General features: G+C 44.3%; 1 protein-coding gene across 3 annotated transcripts; it reads left to right on the plus strand.

Moving 5' to 3' along the window:
* The first annotated feature begins 4,930 nt into the window (after positions 1-4,930).
* Positions 4,931-16,919, plus strand: LOC139761472 (uncharacterized). 3 transcript variants are annotated; one of them, XR_011715520.1, is made up of 7 exons: positions 6,607-8,065; positions 9,662-9,877; positions 12,007-13,557; positions 13,837-14,105; positions 14,505-14,621; positions 15,158-15,571; positions 15,754-16,919. XR_011715520.1 is itself a non-coding variant. In XM_071685703.1 (6 exons), the coding sequence occupies exons 1-6, from the start codon at positions 5,318-5,320 to the stop codon at positions 15,503-15,505; spliced, it is 2,547 nt and encodes an 848-aa protein (XP_071541804.1). In that variant the 5' UTR covers positions 4,931-5,317; the 3' UTR covers positions 15,506-16,913. The 3 variants fall into 3 exon arrangements, 2 of the variants coding, with proteins under 2 accessions (XP_071541804.1, XP_071541803.1); XM_071685703.1 differs by lacking the exon at positions 6,607-8,065 and adding an exon at positions 4,931-5,363 and having other exon boundaries at positions 15,158-16,913; XM_071685702.1 differs by having other exon boundaries at positions 6,608-8,065; positions 15,158-16,916.
* Positions 16,920-17,481: the final 562 nt, after the last annotated feature.

A 17,481-nucleotide genomic window follows, 5' to 3' on the forward strand; every position in this document is an offset into this window, starting at 1 on the left:
CAGAATTAGTGCAAAGACAAAAGATCAACCACGTTTTGTATCTAAAATATTCCAGAAACTTTTTTCGAACATATGATGTCTCGTGTATCTGTCATAACACTGTTGCATATCATAGGATCACAGTGTAAACAATGTACCCAGATGCTGGTGTCATCTTTGAGAAGTCAAACGAAATCAAAATCTGCCAGTCAACAAAAGGAGTTATGAAAACAAATGTAAAAGAGTTATCTTGACAAGAAAAAAATATTCCAGAATAAAGAAAAGAGACTGAATGAGACTGAGAGCGATGCAGAGCAGAACTCATATAAAATCTGAATACCAAACAGAACAGCCGCCTGCGACAGTGAACTACCTTCATTTGTTTTATGTCTTGCATGTCATTACGTCTCTTCTTCCTCCATCCACCTTTTATTCTTCTTCTTCTCCTTCCTCTTCCTCATCCTCTTCCTCCTCCTTACTAGCCGTATCCTTCCATAAAGCAATGAAAACCCTCAAGATATGGGCTCCGCCACCAACAAAGTGAGCTGCTCCCTGCGAGGCTCCTGCCACTTGCCCTAAAAATGGAGTCATTTATCTTATAGTGTGTGTGTGTGTGTGTGTGTGTGTGTGTGTGTGTGTATTTTATTGGTCCATGCGTCACGTACATTTTCTTGTATTTAGTATTTCAGAAATAGGCTTTCCAATAATGACTTTTAAAGATTTTGGTATATATATATATATATATATATATATATATATATATATATATATATATATATATATATATATATATATATATATATATATATATATGTATAGTTTATATGATAGTGTTGTAGTCAACAACATGCATTTCAATTCGTCTCAAAACATATACACCATCAAGGAAACTGGGCTCTGAAAAAATGAAACATATTTTCCCCAACCATGAACACAACAATATACGTAGCAGTTTTGTTTTAGTTCTTTCCTGACACTGGAGGACCATAAGTAATGTCACTCACTGTAAAGGTAAATGCTGTCCTCAACGGTAAAAAAATTGAGGAGCCATTTGTAGTAATGCTACTCAAAGGTTACACACATTCCTGCACTCATGCTAGACTATACTGCAGCTGTCTCGTGTTTTTATATCTGTTGTGTTCAGCCTGGAATTACCTATACGGGTTCGGGTAGCTAACTGAATGACTCCTTTGGTCGCTTATGTATTGGGCTGTTCTTCACGATAATGAAGAGAAAATGAATATGTATGAAGAAAATTTGTCTCAGACACATGATTTAAGTTGTATACACAATCTTGTCCATTACGGTGTAGATGTTCTAAAAACATTGTCGAATGCTAATGTAAAACAAAGGAATTCCATCTTAAAGTGTTATCGAACTTAAGTTAAAGTTGCTCTAAGACATAATACTGAATTCGAAGAAATGCTGACCTACTTACTGCAAGGTCTGTGCTCAATATTGACTCTCCCTCAGGCTCACCTGATCACCTTCACTCTTCCCAAGAAGAAAATGAAGGAAAAAAAATGAGAGAGCGTTTTATTGAAGTAGTCTCTTCAATTTCACCTCTATGGTGCGGTAGTATAAGGGTCAGTATCTTCACCAGTGTAGTGGGTGACTCGTCCCTTTAACTTTACCTCTATGGAGGAGGGTCATAAGGGTCAGCAATAGTCCACGAGATGAGGGAGTCTCTTGTTGTTCCAGCCTCAAGTTTGTGACCATACATCATCCACCTACTCACCACCCATCCACTCACCACCCATCCACTCACCACCCATCCACTCACCACCCATCCACTCACCACCCATCCACTCACCACCACCCCACTCACCACCCATCCACTCACCACCCACCCCACTCACCACACGCCCACTCACGCCCACCCTCTCACCGCCCGCCCACGCCCTGGATTATCCACACATCATACCCCGTCGCTAACCTTTCAAAGCTCACTTCATTTTGGTGGCTATGACGGACAGTCTGCCAGGGGTGGTGGTGGTGGTGGTGGTGGTGGTGGGGGGGTAGTAGTGGTGGTGGCGATGGTAGTTAGGCAGTTATGAGGCTATGACGTATCTGGTGTGCCAGGTGTGTCGGACGGTTGTGGTGAGAATGAGTTATGAGGTGGCCACCAGGCCAGGAGGTGGTTGATGAGAGGCTGTGAGGTCACTAGGTAGAACAGACATGAGAAAAATGAGAGGACTGTGAGGACATTAGGAGGCTCTTTACATTACCCTCATCTTGCACTTTGCCTCATTTCTCATCAGGATCTTCCTGTGTAATATTTCTGTGGCGGTTGTGTCAGTGGTGAAGCCAGAAGAACCTAACCTGATCATGGATGAGATAAACTACGAAGTGATCTCGTCCGCATCAAGTGTTGTGGCCATATGAAGACCTGATCATGTAGACACACACACACACACACACACACACACACACACTTTCTAACAGCGTCGGGCTACTGAGTCCTTTCGGAAAACATAAACCTTAAAAACCACAAGTTTTATAACTTTCACTTACTTTGACTTTATCCGGAGAGGTAAATTCGCCATCCACCACCAGTAGTCACCCCTACCCCCTCCGGCTCTGAACCACTTATCATCAGTTCTCACCCCAACTCCAGCCCCTATTTTCTCTTTTTTTTCTTTGGGGAAAAAATGATGTTTATCTTGTGTCTGCTGCTGTGAGTGTTACTGCCAAGTTTTGCTTACGTGAGAAAAAGATGGAAACACTTGTGTGTGTGTGTGTGTGTGTGTGTGTGTGTGTGTGTGTGTGTGTGTGTGTGTGTGTGTGTGTTGATGATATTTCCATGTCTCACTACGGTACCTAGGGCTATCCTCAAGGGATAATGGAATGTCTGAGTAGGTATTTCTCGCAGCCTCATAATTCAGGCTCTAAAACCCGGGTCCATCATACTGAACTCAAGTGTAAAAGCTTAAAGTAAGTCAAGGAAGAATTATCTTCTTAACTGCAAGATTAGTTGAATTTTCACAGCCTCTTTGTGGTCCTTTCCCACACAGGTTGTGGGGTTCTGCCTGTCAACACTGCAGCTTCTCCAGCCAGGAAATGTAAGGAAGGACGGAACCTCGTCTCCTCTCTCATAATGTTCTCTCATTCCCACATCGATCATCACGTGAAAATCATTTGCTGGAGTCGTGGTTTAGCACAGGGATCAGCGAAGGTCTGATCCACCAGGAGATGTCATCTGGCCTTGGTTAATTTGATAACGACTCACAGAGAAAGCATAGGGATAATACTCAGTGATAAACTCGAACAGAAAACATCTTGCGTGATCTAATGACAATGAATCCTTGATCAGTAAATGATCGTACATCAACATGATGAAATGATGCATGGCTTGGGTGGGTCGTGAGACATCGTATGATTGAAATTCAATGTTATAGATGAGATGGAAGCGGTGTGTGAGAACACCACACTCCTCACCTGTGTATCCTATTCATCCGACGATCGTAGTTTCTCATTAAACCTCCTCCCTGCGCGCCTTTGAAGGTCACATAAATAGCCATATTTTTGCCTCCTGCGCTGAACGTGTTTTATGTGCTGTTAGTGTGTTAGCCATGACCAAGATTATGTACCTCAAGGTACGTGGGACGCGTAGCCAACCTCGTATATTGTGGTCCTTCTTGGCATGTGGACCCCGGAGGGCTGTGGTGTCGAAGTTGAGACTTAGTGAATGCTTTGCATACTAATAACATGACGTGTGCATTATAGCCCTGCCACCTCCTATGTAGATTCAGAGAACTCGAGATGGAACGCACGATGATGCCGCCTCCGCGCTCACCAGAGATGTGTATGAGTCTGAAATCTACATTAATGATGTATATAAATATATATAGATATCTATATAAATGTCAGTGGAGCCTTCACTGTGTTATGGATGCCTTGCAATACTGGTCTACCAACGGTCGACTGGTCTATTCACACTCGGTTGTCTACAGGATGTGTCTACCGGTCGTGAGGTGTTGTACATTCTGCTAACTTATCATCCGAGGATAGAGGATAGAGATCGTACCGTGAGGATATAGAACATACTGTTAGGATAGAAGATTTACTGCAAGGCTGTGAGGTTCTCAGGCACGAGTCTGAGGAAGCCGTGTGGTGGTGCCTGACGGAGGCATGAGATACGTCATGAGGAGGCTATAATGATCAAGGCTTTTAAGATTTAGATAATCAATAGAACAGATGATCTTATGGTCGATATATCATCGTCTGATTGGAACAGTTTCGACCATCAGGCTGCCATTGTAGGTAGATGTTATATTTCTTCTAAGTTGTTGGCTGGCGATTTCTTGTCTTACCCCAAGCGTCGTTGCACACATCAATCAGTGCATAAATGTCCCTAATGTTGGCCACCACTAACGTGCTTGCCAGACGTACGTCCGACACGCATCGCCTGTGGGTTCACGAAGCATGACTGAAAACATTCACACACATGTCCCTTAAGGGATCTATGCACTTTAACATAAGTATAGTCCTGGAAAAATAAACTTTTTTTATAACATCTCATTACCCACCACATGACATTATCCGTGTGTGTGTGTGTGTGTGTGTGTGTGTGTTAGTTTAAGGCGACAACAATTGCCTCTTCCTGTCATTAATACCTGCACTCCTGTATTATAAACAACCCTCAGGTCGTTCACGCAGCAGCTCCAACACTCGGTGCTGTCGTTGCTACGGAATCTTCCCTCTCGTAATTCTCTTTGTTTTTAATGCCGGGAGACTTTATTTTTATCCTCATCACCGAGCTGTCACACGCAGCATCTTACCTGCGTATGTGACGCAGCCAGGCACAGGTGTGAGAACTTCCTTGATTAAATTGTAGACAAGGGAATTAGCCACGAGCTAACCTGGTGTTATCTAATTTGCTCTGAGACTGAAGTATGATAACGTTTTCCTGGACGAGCGAGTGGGGGTCAGTACGACAGGGTATCACGTGACTTGGACTTGACTGGACTCTTGAGTTGCTCTGCTCCACCAGCTCCGACACCCTCCTGCTGGCGGCTCAGCTTTCCCTCCAGCCCACTGACGCTCACCTGCAGGTGCCTCAGCCTATCCCTCTGCGTCAGCCTTAAGATACCTACACCAGCAGTGACCACCAGCCCGCCTGACGTCTCCCTCCTCACTCTATCTTGTCTGTGACGAGCTGAACCGTCATCAGTGTCATCAAGCATTCAACACGCCCGTGTTGAACCTTTGTTTCAGTCATCCCTCAACAGAGAGTATCAGTGTCGCCAGCGCCTGCATGTGGGCGGCCCACCTGCTATTATCATGTCAGATGCTGTAGTTATGCTACGACCACATCCTCGCTATCAAGCAATGGTCTATGTTTGTTCGTATGTTCTACACGAAGTCATCCACGAGCCACAGAGGTAAGCTTAAACCATCAAGGCTTCGCTAGAGTGAGGTCGCGTCCACAGGGTGTTGTAAGTGGTGAGGAACTCGTGCACTTCAGTTCGGTAGGCCCATCTGCAAGGTGAACCCCTCCCTAAGGTTATGGCGCACTAGCATTCATCTTCATCGATCGTCTCTTTGCTAGTACGTTCTTCTAAATAATTAAGTGCTCAATTCTCAGCACCATTCTGAGCAGTAATTGTTTGCGAGGTATGTTCTTCCCAGCTAGAAGCAGTGTACCTGGATAGTCAAAGATATTAGAATCCAATCAAACTCAGAATATTTCATTGGTCATGTAACTACGTGAAATTTGTCTTGTGCATTTTGTGTAAGCAGTTAAGAAGTTTAACACAGTGATATATCTCTACATTCTTCACTTATGCATATCTAAAGAAAACATCAGAGAGCATTATGTCACGTGAAAAATCTAAATCTTAAATCATATATAACGAGACTTATATCACTGTATTGATGTCCAGTGTTCCTCAACTAGTGATATCATTTACCATTGACATATTCACCAGTCATGATTGGCTCATCTGTTCTGGTAATGTTTTCTATCAACATTATCACCAGCTGTGACGACCTCATTAAGTCATGAGCTGTTATGGCTTTTGAGAATTCCATTTGTTGAATTACAGTTTGTAAGCCTTTGTAAGTGTGTGTACAGATTCGCTGGTTCTTGTGGGACAAATTCATCATTTTCCTGGGATGTTTTACCCTTGCGAACTCCTCCTCTTCTGGTATCCTATCAGGCAAAGTAAAGCGTCCTTGATCCTATATCTGTGCAAGTGGAATCAAATCCGCTAATGTACAGTGGTATTCTCCTGACTGAAGATCATATCCAGGCAATTAACAACATATCAAAACTGGCGCTCCGAGGAGGAACCTATGTTACTAATTACACAGAGCACAAAGGAGTTTCTTCGGTTAACATGTGCCTCCAAGTGTTTGTACCCTGCGTGTGTGTAGATTTGTGCGTACACATGTATGTGTGCGCTTACATTATCATGTCTGTATGTTCGTCTCTATGTGGGTAGCTACTATCATCGTATTCATCAAGTGATCCATCGTAGCCGATAATACGCTCAGGAGTGAGTGTCCAGTGGAGACATCTGGTGGTCGATAGCGTCTTGTCCTCCCACCAGTACGGCCGAGACCGCACTAGTCCTGCTGCTGACCTGCTGTGTGGCCCGACCACTGCTCTCGTGGGGCCTCACCCGACCACCTGCCGCCCTCAGCACCACCTGACCTGCTGTGTGGCCCGACCACTGCTCTCGTAGGGCCTCACCCGACCACCTGCCGCCCTCAGCACCACCTGACCTGCTGTGTGACCTGACCGCTGCCATCTGGAGTCCTCACCCGACCTATCTGGCCAGGTCCCTCACTCGTCCATAAGGAAGCACACATGAGATCGTGGGAGGAGATCGTGCCAGCCTGTCGCAAGTGAACTCTGCATAAAATCCACACGACTTGTAGAGAGGAACACACAACACAGCTGATGATACATAACCATTGACATAAAAGGTTACAAACAAACGCGACTGAAAATATCAAATTGTGAATATAAATTTAGTTTTTTTTTCTGAAGATAAGTACAAGAACATGTTTAGAGTTTAGATAACGTTGAACTTCTCAGTTGTAGTATTCCATCAAGAACAATGTGAGAGCAGGCACCTATACACACACACACACTGGTGCTCCAGCCCACTGAGGCCCCGTGAAGGAAGCATCGCCCAAGAGAGATAAGAATCACACCAGATTCCCAAGCACACATCAGGTGCTCTCGCTGATACAAACATTATCCAAAGGCAGACCTGAGAGAGCCTCACAAAACCAGAAGGAAGAATTTTAAAGGCAGGTTCCACATGATGAACCACGTCATGGTCCGCTAAGGTCTTCCCTAGAGGTAGATATACGCTCTCCTCTCGTTCGGTCTCTGATCAGACCTCCTTACAGACATATCGTCGTCAGTACTTACTTAGAGGAACAAAAAGGGACCACAAAGACTAATTTCTAACCGAAGTTTTCAGAAGCAGAACAACAGGAAACACCACAAGTAGATAAGAGATATTCTTTGTAGAAAAAGTTGACAAGTTATACACTCGATATCAACCAACAGGATCCAGAGACGAACACCATGACTGGCAAGACGGGATAGAAACCAAGAGTAACATCGAAGACGCGAGCATACAAGACATAGCCAGAGACTGAGGAGCTCCCATAAATATATTCAGTGGGGCTGCTGCGTCAGCCCCACTGAACGTGAGAATAGTTACAGTGGTCCAGGTAAGCATGAGGGCAGGTTTGGCTGCGTTACCAAGCGTGAGGACATATGTGCAAGCTCCAGTCAGCTTAGGGATAGAAGAGATGGCCCCCGTGAACTTGCGGGCAAGTGTAACAGCCCGGATGAGCCGAGAGACAAGTGTTGTGCGCCAAGAAAGCGAAACAGCAGATGTATCACCAGCCTCACCCGTAGGCGTGAACACAAGTGCTGTGCCTCAGGGAAGCGTAAGGACAGATATGACGTTCCACGTGAGCGTGAGAACAAGTGTGGCGGCCCAAGTAAGCGTGAGGACAGATGTTTCTCCACTAAGTGTGAAGACAGCTGTGGTAACCCCAGTAAGCCCAAGGATACAGTTGTTATGGGTTAGCGTCCTTCTCGCCTGCCTCGCTACAGGTTCGTTCTGATCAGCGTCCGTGTTATTCCCTCTCGAGAAACTCTGTCTTCTGGTGACACATTCATTTTAAGAATATCCCAGTAGAGTTAAGTACTTCAGACACAAGGCAGATGTCATTTCTGATAGATGTAGAAGTACTTGTCAGCCTCTCTCCACACATTGACTTAATATGCTGCTGTGTGAGTCTATGTGTGTGTGTGTGTGTGTGTGTGTGTGTGTGTGTGTGTGTGTGCGTGTGTGTGTGTGTGTGTGAATATTGAGAACCAATAAGAAACGAAGCATTAGATATCTCAGCATGAGTTAGAATCAGTACAAGATGTTCATATGAATAGAAACCCAGCAATAACGAAAACAGGTCACACAGGGAGTATTGTTCCATCATGGTAAAACTTATATCCTCATAATCAAATGACAGTTATTCAGACAGATTAACAAACTATCTGGGCGATGGAACATCAAACCACATTCATAATACAGCCAAACATGCAGCAATGAACACGTCACCAGCGAAGGCGGCACCTAAACTAGAGACCATCATGCTAGACTGCCCTGAGATAGAATCCTACACCCCTCTAAGGTAGAACCCTACACTCCTCTAAGGTAGAACCCTACACTCCTCTAAGGTAGAACCTCCTGCACTAAACTCCTGCAAGATAGAACCACTTGTTCTAGACTTCCTTTATCAAGAAACTTGGTTGTTTCCACACGTAACTTGTAAGACGAAGTTCGACGTTTATTCATGGCTTGTTTTGCTTTAGTAATCTTCAGATCTATTTCAAAAGGAAAAATCTAACTCAGACAACAAAATCTAAGTGAAGTGAAAATAACAAAATTACTAAACAACCTTAATCAATGTACCGTCTGGGATCTTTACCCATGGCCTGGGATATTTATGTGTCATTAATAATAGACAGACCGGTATCATCAACACTGGCACACACTCTTGACAGTGTATAACTCTGCATTCAGAGGAACCTGCTATAATACAGTTAGAGGAACCTGCTATAATACAGTTAGAGGAACTTGCTGTAACAGAGTTAGAGGAACCTGTTATAATGAGTTATATGATAGAGTGTGGATAATTGTGTAGTCTGTGTGTCATCAGTTGGGTAGCAACGTATTTTACAAGGGTTCTTTAATGTCATTTGGTCGTCAGATGTTTCACATACATTACATATCTGAGTTCTGCATGTGACACATATAACTATATCAAGGCAATAGTTTCCTGTGTGTTCGTCTTTCCATCGAGTAGTTATGCCAACTTACCAACTGAGTAAGGACTTCCAAGAAAACTGATTTGCTGACCTTAAAATCCTGTGGGTAAAACCACAGATCGTAGATCCAACGTTTGTGGTAAGACGGGACAAAAACCAGAGGTGCAGTTGTTCTAACAGCTATCATGTAGTCGGCAGGGTCATGTGACGTGCTATGATACTACACAACCATCCCAGGTTGTAACAAGCAGGGATCCTTGTGTGTTATACGTGTGGTAGATATGTTCTACACCCTGAGCTCCGTCTGACGGGTGTTCTCTGTACTAACACCTGCTCTACGTGTTACTATACCCGCTCTACCGCCATCCTACCTCCTCCCAGGCTCCGGCGTGAAGGTGTTCTCGATGCAGACGGACGTGTGGCAGGTGCCGAGGGAGGACGTGTTCCTCAGGATCCACCTGGGGTCGAAGGGGCGCTCGCCCAAGACCTCCGTCAGCGCCCTCACTATCTGCTACCGCTTCCGCAGCGTCGCCTTCACCAAGGAGGAGATCCATTTCTCCTACGCTCTGCCCGGCTCCGCCAACACCATCGTCATCTGTGAGTATCGAGGTCAAAGTGTGATGTCTCGTGAGCCAAGTCTTCCCTGTTCGTGGTTTTCTTCCCCTGGTCCTCCGGTGTGTTTACACCCAAACATAACTTGTTTGCTCGTGGCTTCGAGATAGTTTCATTAAGCGGTCTGGTTGTTGAAGCTTCTTGTTATTCTGACGTGCGCTCTTCAGTCATCTCGGCCCAGCAGGGCAAGCCCTCTTGAGGCCCATCAGATCACTTCTTCATTCTCACTTCCTCACGCTAGTGTTAACTCTGCTGTGGTCGCTCTCGCTGAGAATCTCTTTCAGCACCAAGTTATTTTTCTTTTCTATTTTGCTGAAAAGGAAGTTTTCACCCACAGTTTACATACGTAACTGCAGTTTACTGAGTTTTCAATGCTTTATTATTCTAGTTTTTCCAGATATTTACCTAACATCACCAAGGAGCTGACCTCACAGACTATAATATCACCGGAGCTCGTTTGATTTTCAACATATAATCATAATGTATCATTTATGATCATCTTTTATTTTTCCAATATTCTTGGTCGCCTTTTCTCGCATTAGGGAGGTAGCGCAATATTTCAACGAGCAGTCTGTAATTCGCTTTCTTTTATCCACTTGTTTGCTGCAAAACGAGGTACACATTAGCAGTATTATGTCTCTGATTGATTGCCTATGAAAACATCCATCACAAGGTATAATAATGCTTCGTGTGTCACTTGCATATTTCAGCAGGTATGTATAATATCTTCTGTTTCCCATTTTAGAAAGTTAGAAGTTATGGATCTGGAGAAGGCATATGATAGAGTTGATAGAGATGCTCTGTGGAAGGTATTAAGAATATATGGTGTGGGAGGAAAGTTGTTAGAAGCAGTGAAAAGTTTTTATCGAGGATGTAAGGCATGTGTACGTGTAGGAAGAGAGGAAAGTGATTGGTTCTCAGTGAATGTAGGTTTGCGGCAGGGGTGTGTGATGTCTCCATGGTTGTTTAATTTGTTTATGGATGGGGTTGTTAGGGAGGTAAATGCAAGAGTTTTGGAAAGAGGGGCAAGTATGAAGTCTGTTGGGGATGAGAGAGCTTGGGAAGTGAGTCAGTTGTTGTTCGCTGATGATACAGCGCTGGTGGCGGATTCATGTGAGAAACTGCAGAAGCTGGTGACGGAGTTTGGTAAAGTGTGTGGAAGAAGAAAGTTAAGAGTAAATGTCAATAAGAGCAAGGTTATTAGGTACAGTAGGGTTGAGGGTCAAGTCAATTGGGAGGTGAGTTTGAATGGTGAGAGGCTGGAGGAAGTGAAGTGTTTTAGATATCTGGGAGTGGATCTGTCAGCGGATGGAACCATGGAAGCGGAAGTGGATCATAGGGTGGGGGAGGGGGCGAAAATTTTGGGAGCCTTGAAAAATGTGTGGAAGTCGAGAACATTATCCCGGAAAGCAAAAATGGGTATGTTTGAAGGAATAGTAGTTCCAACAATGTTGTATGGTTGCGAGGCGTGGGCTATGGATAGAGTTGTGCGTAGGAGGATGGATGTGCTGGAAATGAGATGTTTGAGGACAATGTGTGGTGTGAGGTGGTTTGATCGAGTAAGTAACGTAAGGGTAAGAGAGATGTGTGGAAATAAAAAGAGCGTGGTTGAGAGAGCAGAAGAGGGTGTTTTGAAGTGGTTTGGGCACATGGAGAGAATGAGTGAGGAAAGATTGACCAAGAGGATATATGTGTCGGAGGTGGAGGGAACGAGGAGAAGAGGGAGACCAAATTGGAGGTGGAAAGATGGAGTGAAAAGGATTTTGTGTGATCGGGGCCTGAACATGCAGGAGGGTGAAAGGAGGGCAAGGAATAGAGTGAATTGGAGCGATGTGGTATACAGGGGTTGACGTGCTGTCAGTGGATTGAATCAAGGCATGTGAAGCGTCTGGGGTAAACCATGGAAAGCTGTGTAGGTATGAATATTTGCGTGTGTGGACGTGTGTATGTACATGTGTATGGGGGGGGGGGGTTGGGCCATTTCTTTCGTCTGTTTCCTTGCGCTACCTCGCAAACGCGGGAGACAGCGACAAAGTATAAAAAAAAAAAAAAAAAAAAAAAAAAAAATGTATAATATGTGTGGGTAAGCTGATGTGAGGTATTGGTGATTCCAGATCGCAAAGGCTGGGTACTAAGAATAGCACTCAACAACTCACGACTGGAAGACTACAACACCCAGCTGGAACTCGGCGTCTGGACCCACTACTGCCTAGTGCTGACCCCGAGTACGTACTTCCTGTACGTCGGAGGATCACTGGAAGTCACGGAGTCTCACGCGTTTCGTCTGCAGAACATGAACCTGACCGGGATGCTGGTGCTGGGGCAAGACCAGGACAATTTTGGCGGAGGGTTCTCGCCAGGAGAGAATTTCCTCGGAGACCTTGCGCAAGTCGACCTCTGGAGTAGAAGACTGAGTCAACGAGAGATCCAGGACCTCTCCAGCTGCCAGAATGAGCTCCATGGTGATATCTTTTCGCTGGATCTTGATGATGTAGAGAATTTTGATGTCTCTGTAGAATCCTTGCCTCTGAAGGAACTGTGCATTGATGAACCACAGTTCGTAATCTACACAGATCTATTAAACTTTGTAGAGTCTATGGATTTCTGTAAGACAACTGGGAGTCTACTGTACTCCCCTGCGTCCTGTGAGGTGAACCAGGTCTTCTATAACCATAGTCTGGAGTTCGCGAGCTTCTGTCCGAATTCATTTTGGATCGGAATATCCGATGCTGAAGAGGAGGGCGTGTGGAGAGAGGCAGGAAGCAAGAAACTAGCAAACACATGCTTTAATTTCCCCCCGAATGGCAAGAACTCGGAGAACTGCGCTTCTGTGAGGATTGAAACTGGTCTGTGGGACGACAGATCTTGCCACCATCCACTGCGATGCTTCAGTTGCTTGTCTCATCGACCCCTGGTGTTGCGGGGGTACTGCTTCAAAGCCCTCCAGAGTACGTTCTTCGAGGTCCTGGGATATAGAAACAAGAAACCGTATTTCCATGGCTACTATGGCTTCATCATATACCTGGCAGATGATGGAAAATGGGAGTTGATAGATACTCATAAGAACCTGACTCTTGCTATGGTCTATCCCACGGTGGACCATGATTACCCAGTCGGCCGCCACATGTGGACGACAACACAAAAATTCTGCGGTCATAGAGCGGACCAGGAGATAGAACTGAGCTTGTCAGTGTGCAACAGCTCAGAGATAGTTTGTTCTGACGGTTCCTGTGTGGCGGCCTGGGCTCGCTGTGACGGCAAGTACCAGTGTGCTGACCTCTCCGACGAGAACTCCTGCCGAGTGATCGCCTTCCCTGCAGGATACCGTCGCCAGCTGGCCCCAGAGCCGCAAGACCCCAACATTCCTGAAATCGTCAACACCACCCTCAGCTTCCTCCGGTTCCTGAGTATCGAGGATACGAAATACTCCGTCACGATGGAGTTCATGTTTACGATGGAGTGGAAAGATCGCAGGCTGAATTACCACAATCTGAAGGACGACATGAGCGCCAACGAGGCGAGCGATGAGGAGTACGAGAAGGTGTGGCGACCCACCGTCAAGTTCACAAACGTTCTGGACGGCAACGTGAGAGTGGTGGATAAGGAGCTGACAGTAGCCAAGACGGGTGACCCTCTGACCAAGGATTTTAACGAGGTAGCCATCGGTACGTAAGATACTAATGGAGAAATCCTTTTCATTATCATCATCATAATGTACTATTTATCTACTTATCTATGCATTCTTGATTTAGCATATTCGCTCGTCAATTTATTCATTCGTATCAATATTACTATTCTTTTTACTGAGTTACTTGCCTCAAGACATGGTGCATTGCACTATTACGTGGTATATATTATCCAGACTTGTAGCTTGATTTCACAAATGCATCTCCCATCTGATGTCAAACTGAACGTAACATATGACTGTCATTCTCTTGCCCCAGACACTGTGTACGAAGGAGATGCGGCGGTTTTGGTTGAGACCCACCATATCAGTGGTGTCTTTGACTGTCCCTTCGACCTGTACCAGTACCCGTTCGACACCCAGAGATGCTCCGTCAAGTTCCGCTTTGGTCGTGACCTGGGCGAGTACCTGACGGTGCGGGAGGATAGCACACAGGTGTTGTACCTGGGGTCCTCAGCGCTGCCCTCACATGTGGTGGACGACTTCAGCGTCACGAGCAGCCAGGAGTCACATGGGATCAAGTTAGAGGTGCCGTCATGCTCAGTGCTGGTGCTGGCTGTACAGCTTTCTGCACTGTGGTTCTGGTGTTCTTGCTGCCTACGTATATCAAAACTTTTTCTGAATCACCAGATTTATAAAGACCAGTTTCTAAACATTTCTAAGTAACTCAGTATCCTTGATTTTAGCGCTTATGGATAACAAATCCAACTCAGCATTGTCGTCACATCTGAAATAATTGATATGCTTTTGAAAGTCATCATCTACATCTTCCTCCCCTACCAGCACACTAGCCTTCCTGCACCCTGTCTCTCCCAAGCCCAGGAACCTTCCCCCCTGACGATGATCACCACATTCCCTAAAACATGTTGTCCAGCTTACCCATCCTCGATCTGCTCCAGACTGATTAACTCCCCTGCAACACCTCAGGTTTACTTCACACTGACACGACGACCCAAGTTCCTGGTGATCAAGCTCTTCATTCCTTCCTTCATGTTGTTGGTGGTGGGCTACGTCACGCTCTACATCCCCAAGAATTTTCTACAGGTGAGTCTCTTGCCGTTTTCTATATCTATAAAAACTGTCTGCCGGTGGGTCACTGGGCATTTCCGACATCACCAGCAGCCTTCTACAGGAGGACTTCTGGCTCCTTTCTAGATCTTCAGAAACTTATAAGACAACATCTGGATCCCACTCATACCAACATAAACCTTCTACACATGATTACTATTCAGCTGCCTGACAGACCTGGTCCATATGCCTGATGTTCTTCTGTTCAGATTTTTCACTAAGTTGTTACACTTATTCTCTTTGTGGATTGAATTTTCTAAGATATTATTCTTCGATTTGATTAGGTTAAGCTGGGTGGGTCATTATACCAACTTTATCAACAACTTTAAGCAAACTTCTCATGATCGCAAGTTTTTTAAAACTACAGACATGAAACTCTAATGTTACGTCAACTGTTTATGCATGATTCTAAATGTTGGTCTCTTTCTAAATCAGTTCACAGTTATGAGTCAAAATGCCTGATATGATAGTTGAGGAACTTCTCGACTAAGGTTGACCTTCTTGTCTTGCAGGTGAGGTTGGTGCTGAGCCTCACGACCAAGCTGGTCCTGTACACGCTCTTCAACCAGGCCTCTTCCTCCCTCCCTGACACCGCCTACGTCAAGCTCATCGACATCTGGTTCTTCTTCTGCATCTGTACCCTCTTCTTCATCATCATTTTCCACGTGTTCGTCGACTTCCTTCCCGAAGCCAAGGGGAAAGTGGTGCAGGTATTAAGTCCACTAGGTCGAGGAAAGAACAGGAGGCTTAAGCCAAGTCTCACTGCAGAAGGAGCCTTTAGGTGTATGAGGTATTTCTTCATCCCTACCAGCACCTTCATTTTCCTGATCACCTACTGGACAATGCTCGTTTCCACCTAACCCTGACAGACACACGTGGATGACGAATGAAATCTATATAGGATAATCTGGTCATGAAAGTACGAGGTAAGGCTGCTCTATATACTTGTCAGTTCCAACCCCCTCCCTGTGCAGAACCCAAAGTGAATGCATGTATAAAACGTATCCATCAACAGTGATCACACTGTTTCTCCAAGATTCAGTGCACAGTGATGAACGTCTTGGTAACAAGGTAAAATGATTCATGACCAGTGTCTTTTTCTCACCAGTAAAACAAGCCACTGTGTGGCCATCACCTCTCAAGGATCCTTGTATGACGGTGTGGTGTCTGGATCATACATGTCTTAATCCTTTTGACTCAAATGGAGCTCAGCAGATCCTGCCTCACAAGCCACTGGTGTAAGGCTGAGCAAGCTATGCTCCACCTCAAGCTGTTGTACCCATCAGCCACCAGGAGGTTTGTTAAGGAAACCTTCATCCATGTCATGATAATAATAATGATAAGTGATGATGATAATAATGATGATAGTAATAGTAAAAACAATAATGATGATAATAATGACAATAATGATAATAATAATAATAATGATAATAATAATAATGATAATGATAAGAATAAGAATAAGAATAAGAATAAGAATAAGAATAATAAAATGGCAACAATAATAATGATTAATGATGATAATAATATAATGATAATGATAATAATAATGATAATGATAATAAAATAATAATAATAATAATAATGATAATAATAATAATAATAATAATAATAATAATAATAATAATAATGATAAGCAATAATTATAATGATTATAATGGTAATAACAATTAATGATAATGATAATAAAATGTAAGATACCAAATTGCAATAATGCTTTTAATTCATTAATCTTCATTGCTGAGAATCTGTTTCTCCTCCTAGAGGAAACCTTTATTACCTAATATTACTGAAGCTACTACATATAACTTTTGTCATTTGGTCACACATCCACCACGTGCAGGAACCGAAGAATACCTAAACCTGAAGCAGAACCCTCATTATAGCACACACTTCCCTGATGCTTACTTACTCCACAACAACACACACATCTCTGGCTGATGCTCATGTAGTTGTGTCAATGCTAATCCAGCCATATGAATCACTTTCCACGTTCAGTAACCTCACCATTATACGTAAGCAACACAAATCCTTGGTTCCATGTTAAGAATGTCAGCTTATGACACCATGAGCACCTTAATCTTAGCCATACTTCTCTTGCACTCATCCTTGTACTTTGTCTATAATCAATACGTGAGTCATAAAGATGCTGCAGATCTTAGAGGCAGCATTACACTAATGCTGCAGATCTTAGAGGCAGCATTCCACTAATGCAGCAGATCTTAGAGGCATCATTCCACTAATGCTGCAGATCTTAGAGGCATCATTCCACTAATGCTGCAGATCTTAGAGGCATCATTCCACTAATGCTGCAGATCTTAGAGGCATCATTCCACTAATGCTGCAGATCTTAGAGGCATCATTCCACTAATGCTGCAGATCTTAGAGGCATCATTCCACTAATGCTGCAGATCTTAGAGGCATCATTCCACTAATGCTGCAGATCTTAGAGGCATCATTCCACTAATGCTGCAGATCTTAGAGGCATCATTCCACTAATGCTGCAGATCTTGGATGTAAGACGCATTAACAAGATCCGTAAATCAACGAGTGGTGACGGAGGAGATGGTGTTTTAAGCCCCTCCATTTGTTCCCCAGTTGTTCCTGCACTGCATCACCTTCATGATGATAACACTACTGCCTCCCGTCTCTCCTGCTGCTGCTGCCTCCTCCACCTCGTCAACACCTCACTACCGCCTGATCCTTCCACCTACACACACAACCTTGTTCCTCCTCACTTTCCATCATCAGTCATACACTCGTCCACACTTTTCACTTTGGAAGCTTACACAATTTAGATATTTTGATGAGTAAATAAATGAGTTCCATTAAATAC

The sequence above is a fragment of the Panulirus ornatus genome, chromosome 40 (genome assembly GCF_036320965.1).
Source record: "Panulirus ornatus isolate Po-2019 chromosome 40, ASM3632096v1, whole genome shotgun sequence".
Taxonomy (NCBI): Eukaryota; Metazoa; Arthropoda; class Malacostraca; order Decapoda; family Palinuridae; genus Panulirus; species Panulirus ornatus.

Excerpts from the sequence above, each read along its gene's own strand:
- LOC139761472 (XM_071685702.1), top strand. The coding sequence starts at position 7,681 with ATGAGGGCAGGTTTGGCTGCGTTACCAAGCGTGAGGACATATGTGCAA. Across the intron at positions 9,878-12,006 it reads CGCCAACACCATCGTCATCT|ATCGCAAAGGCTGGGTACTA; the intron begins GTGAGTATCGAG and ends TGGTGATTCCAG. Across the intron at positions 13,558-13,836 it reads TTTTAACGAGGTAGCCATCG|ACACTGTGTACGAAGGAGAT; the intron begins GTACGTAAGATA and ends CTCTTGCCCCAG.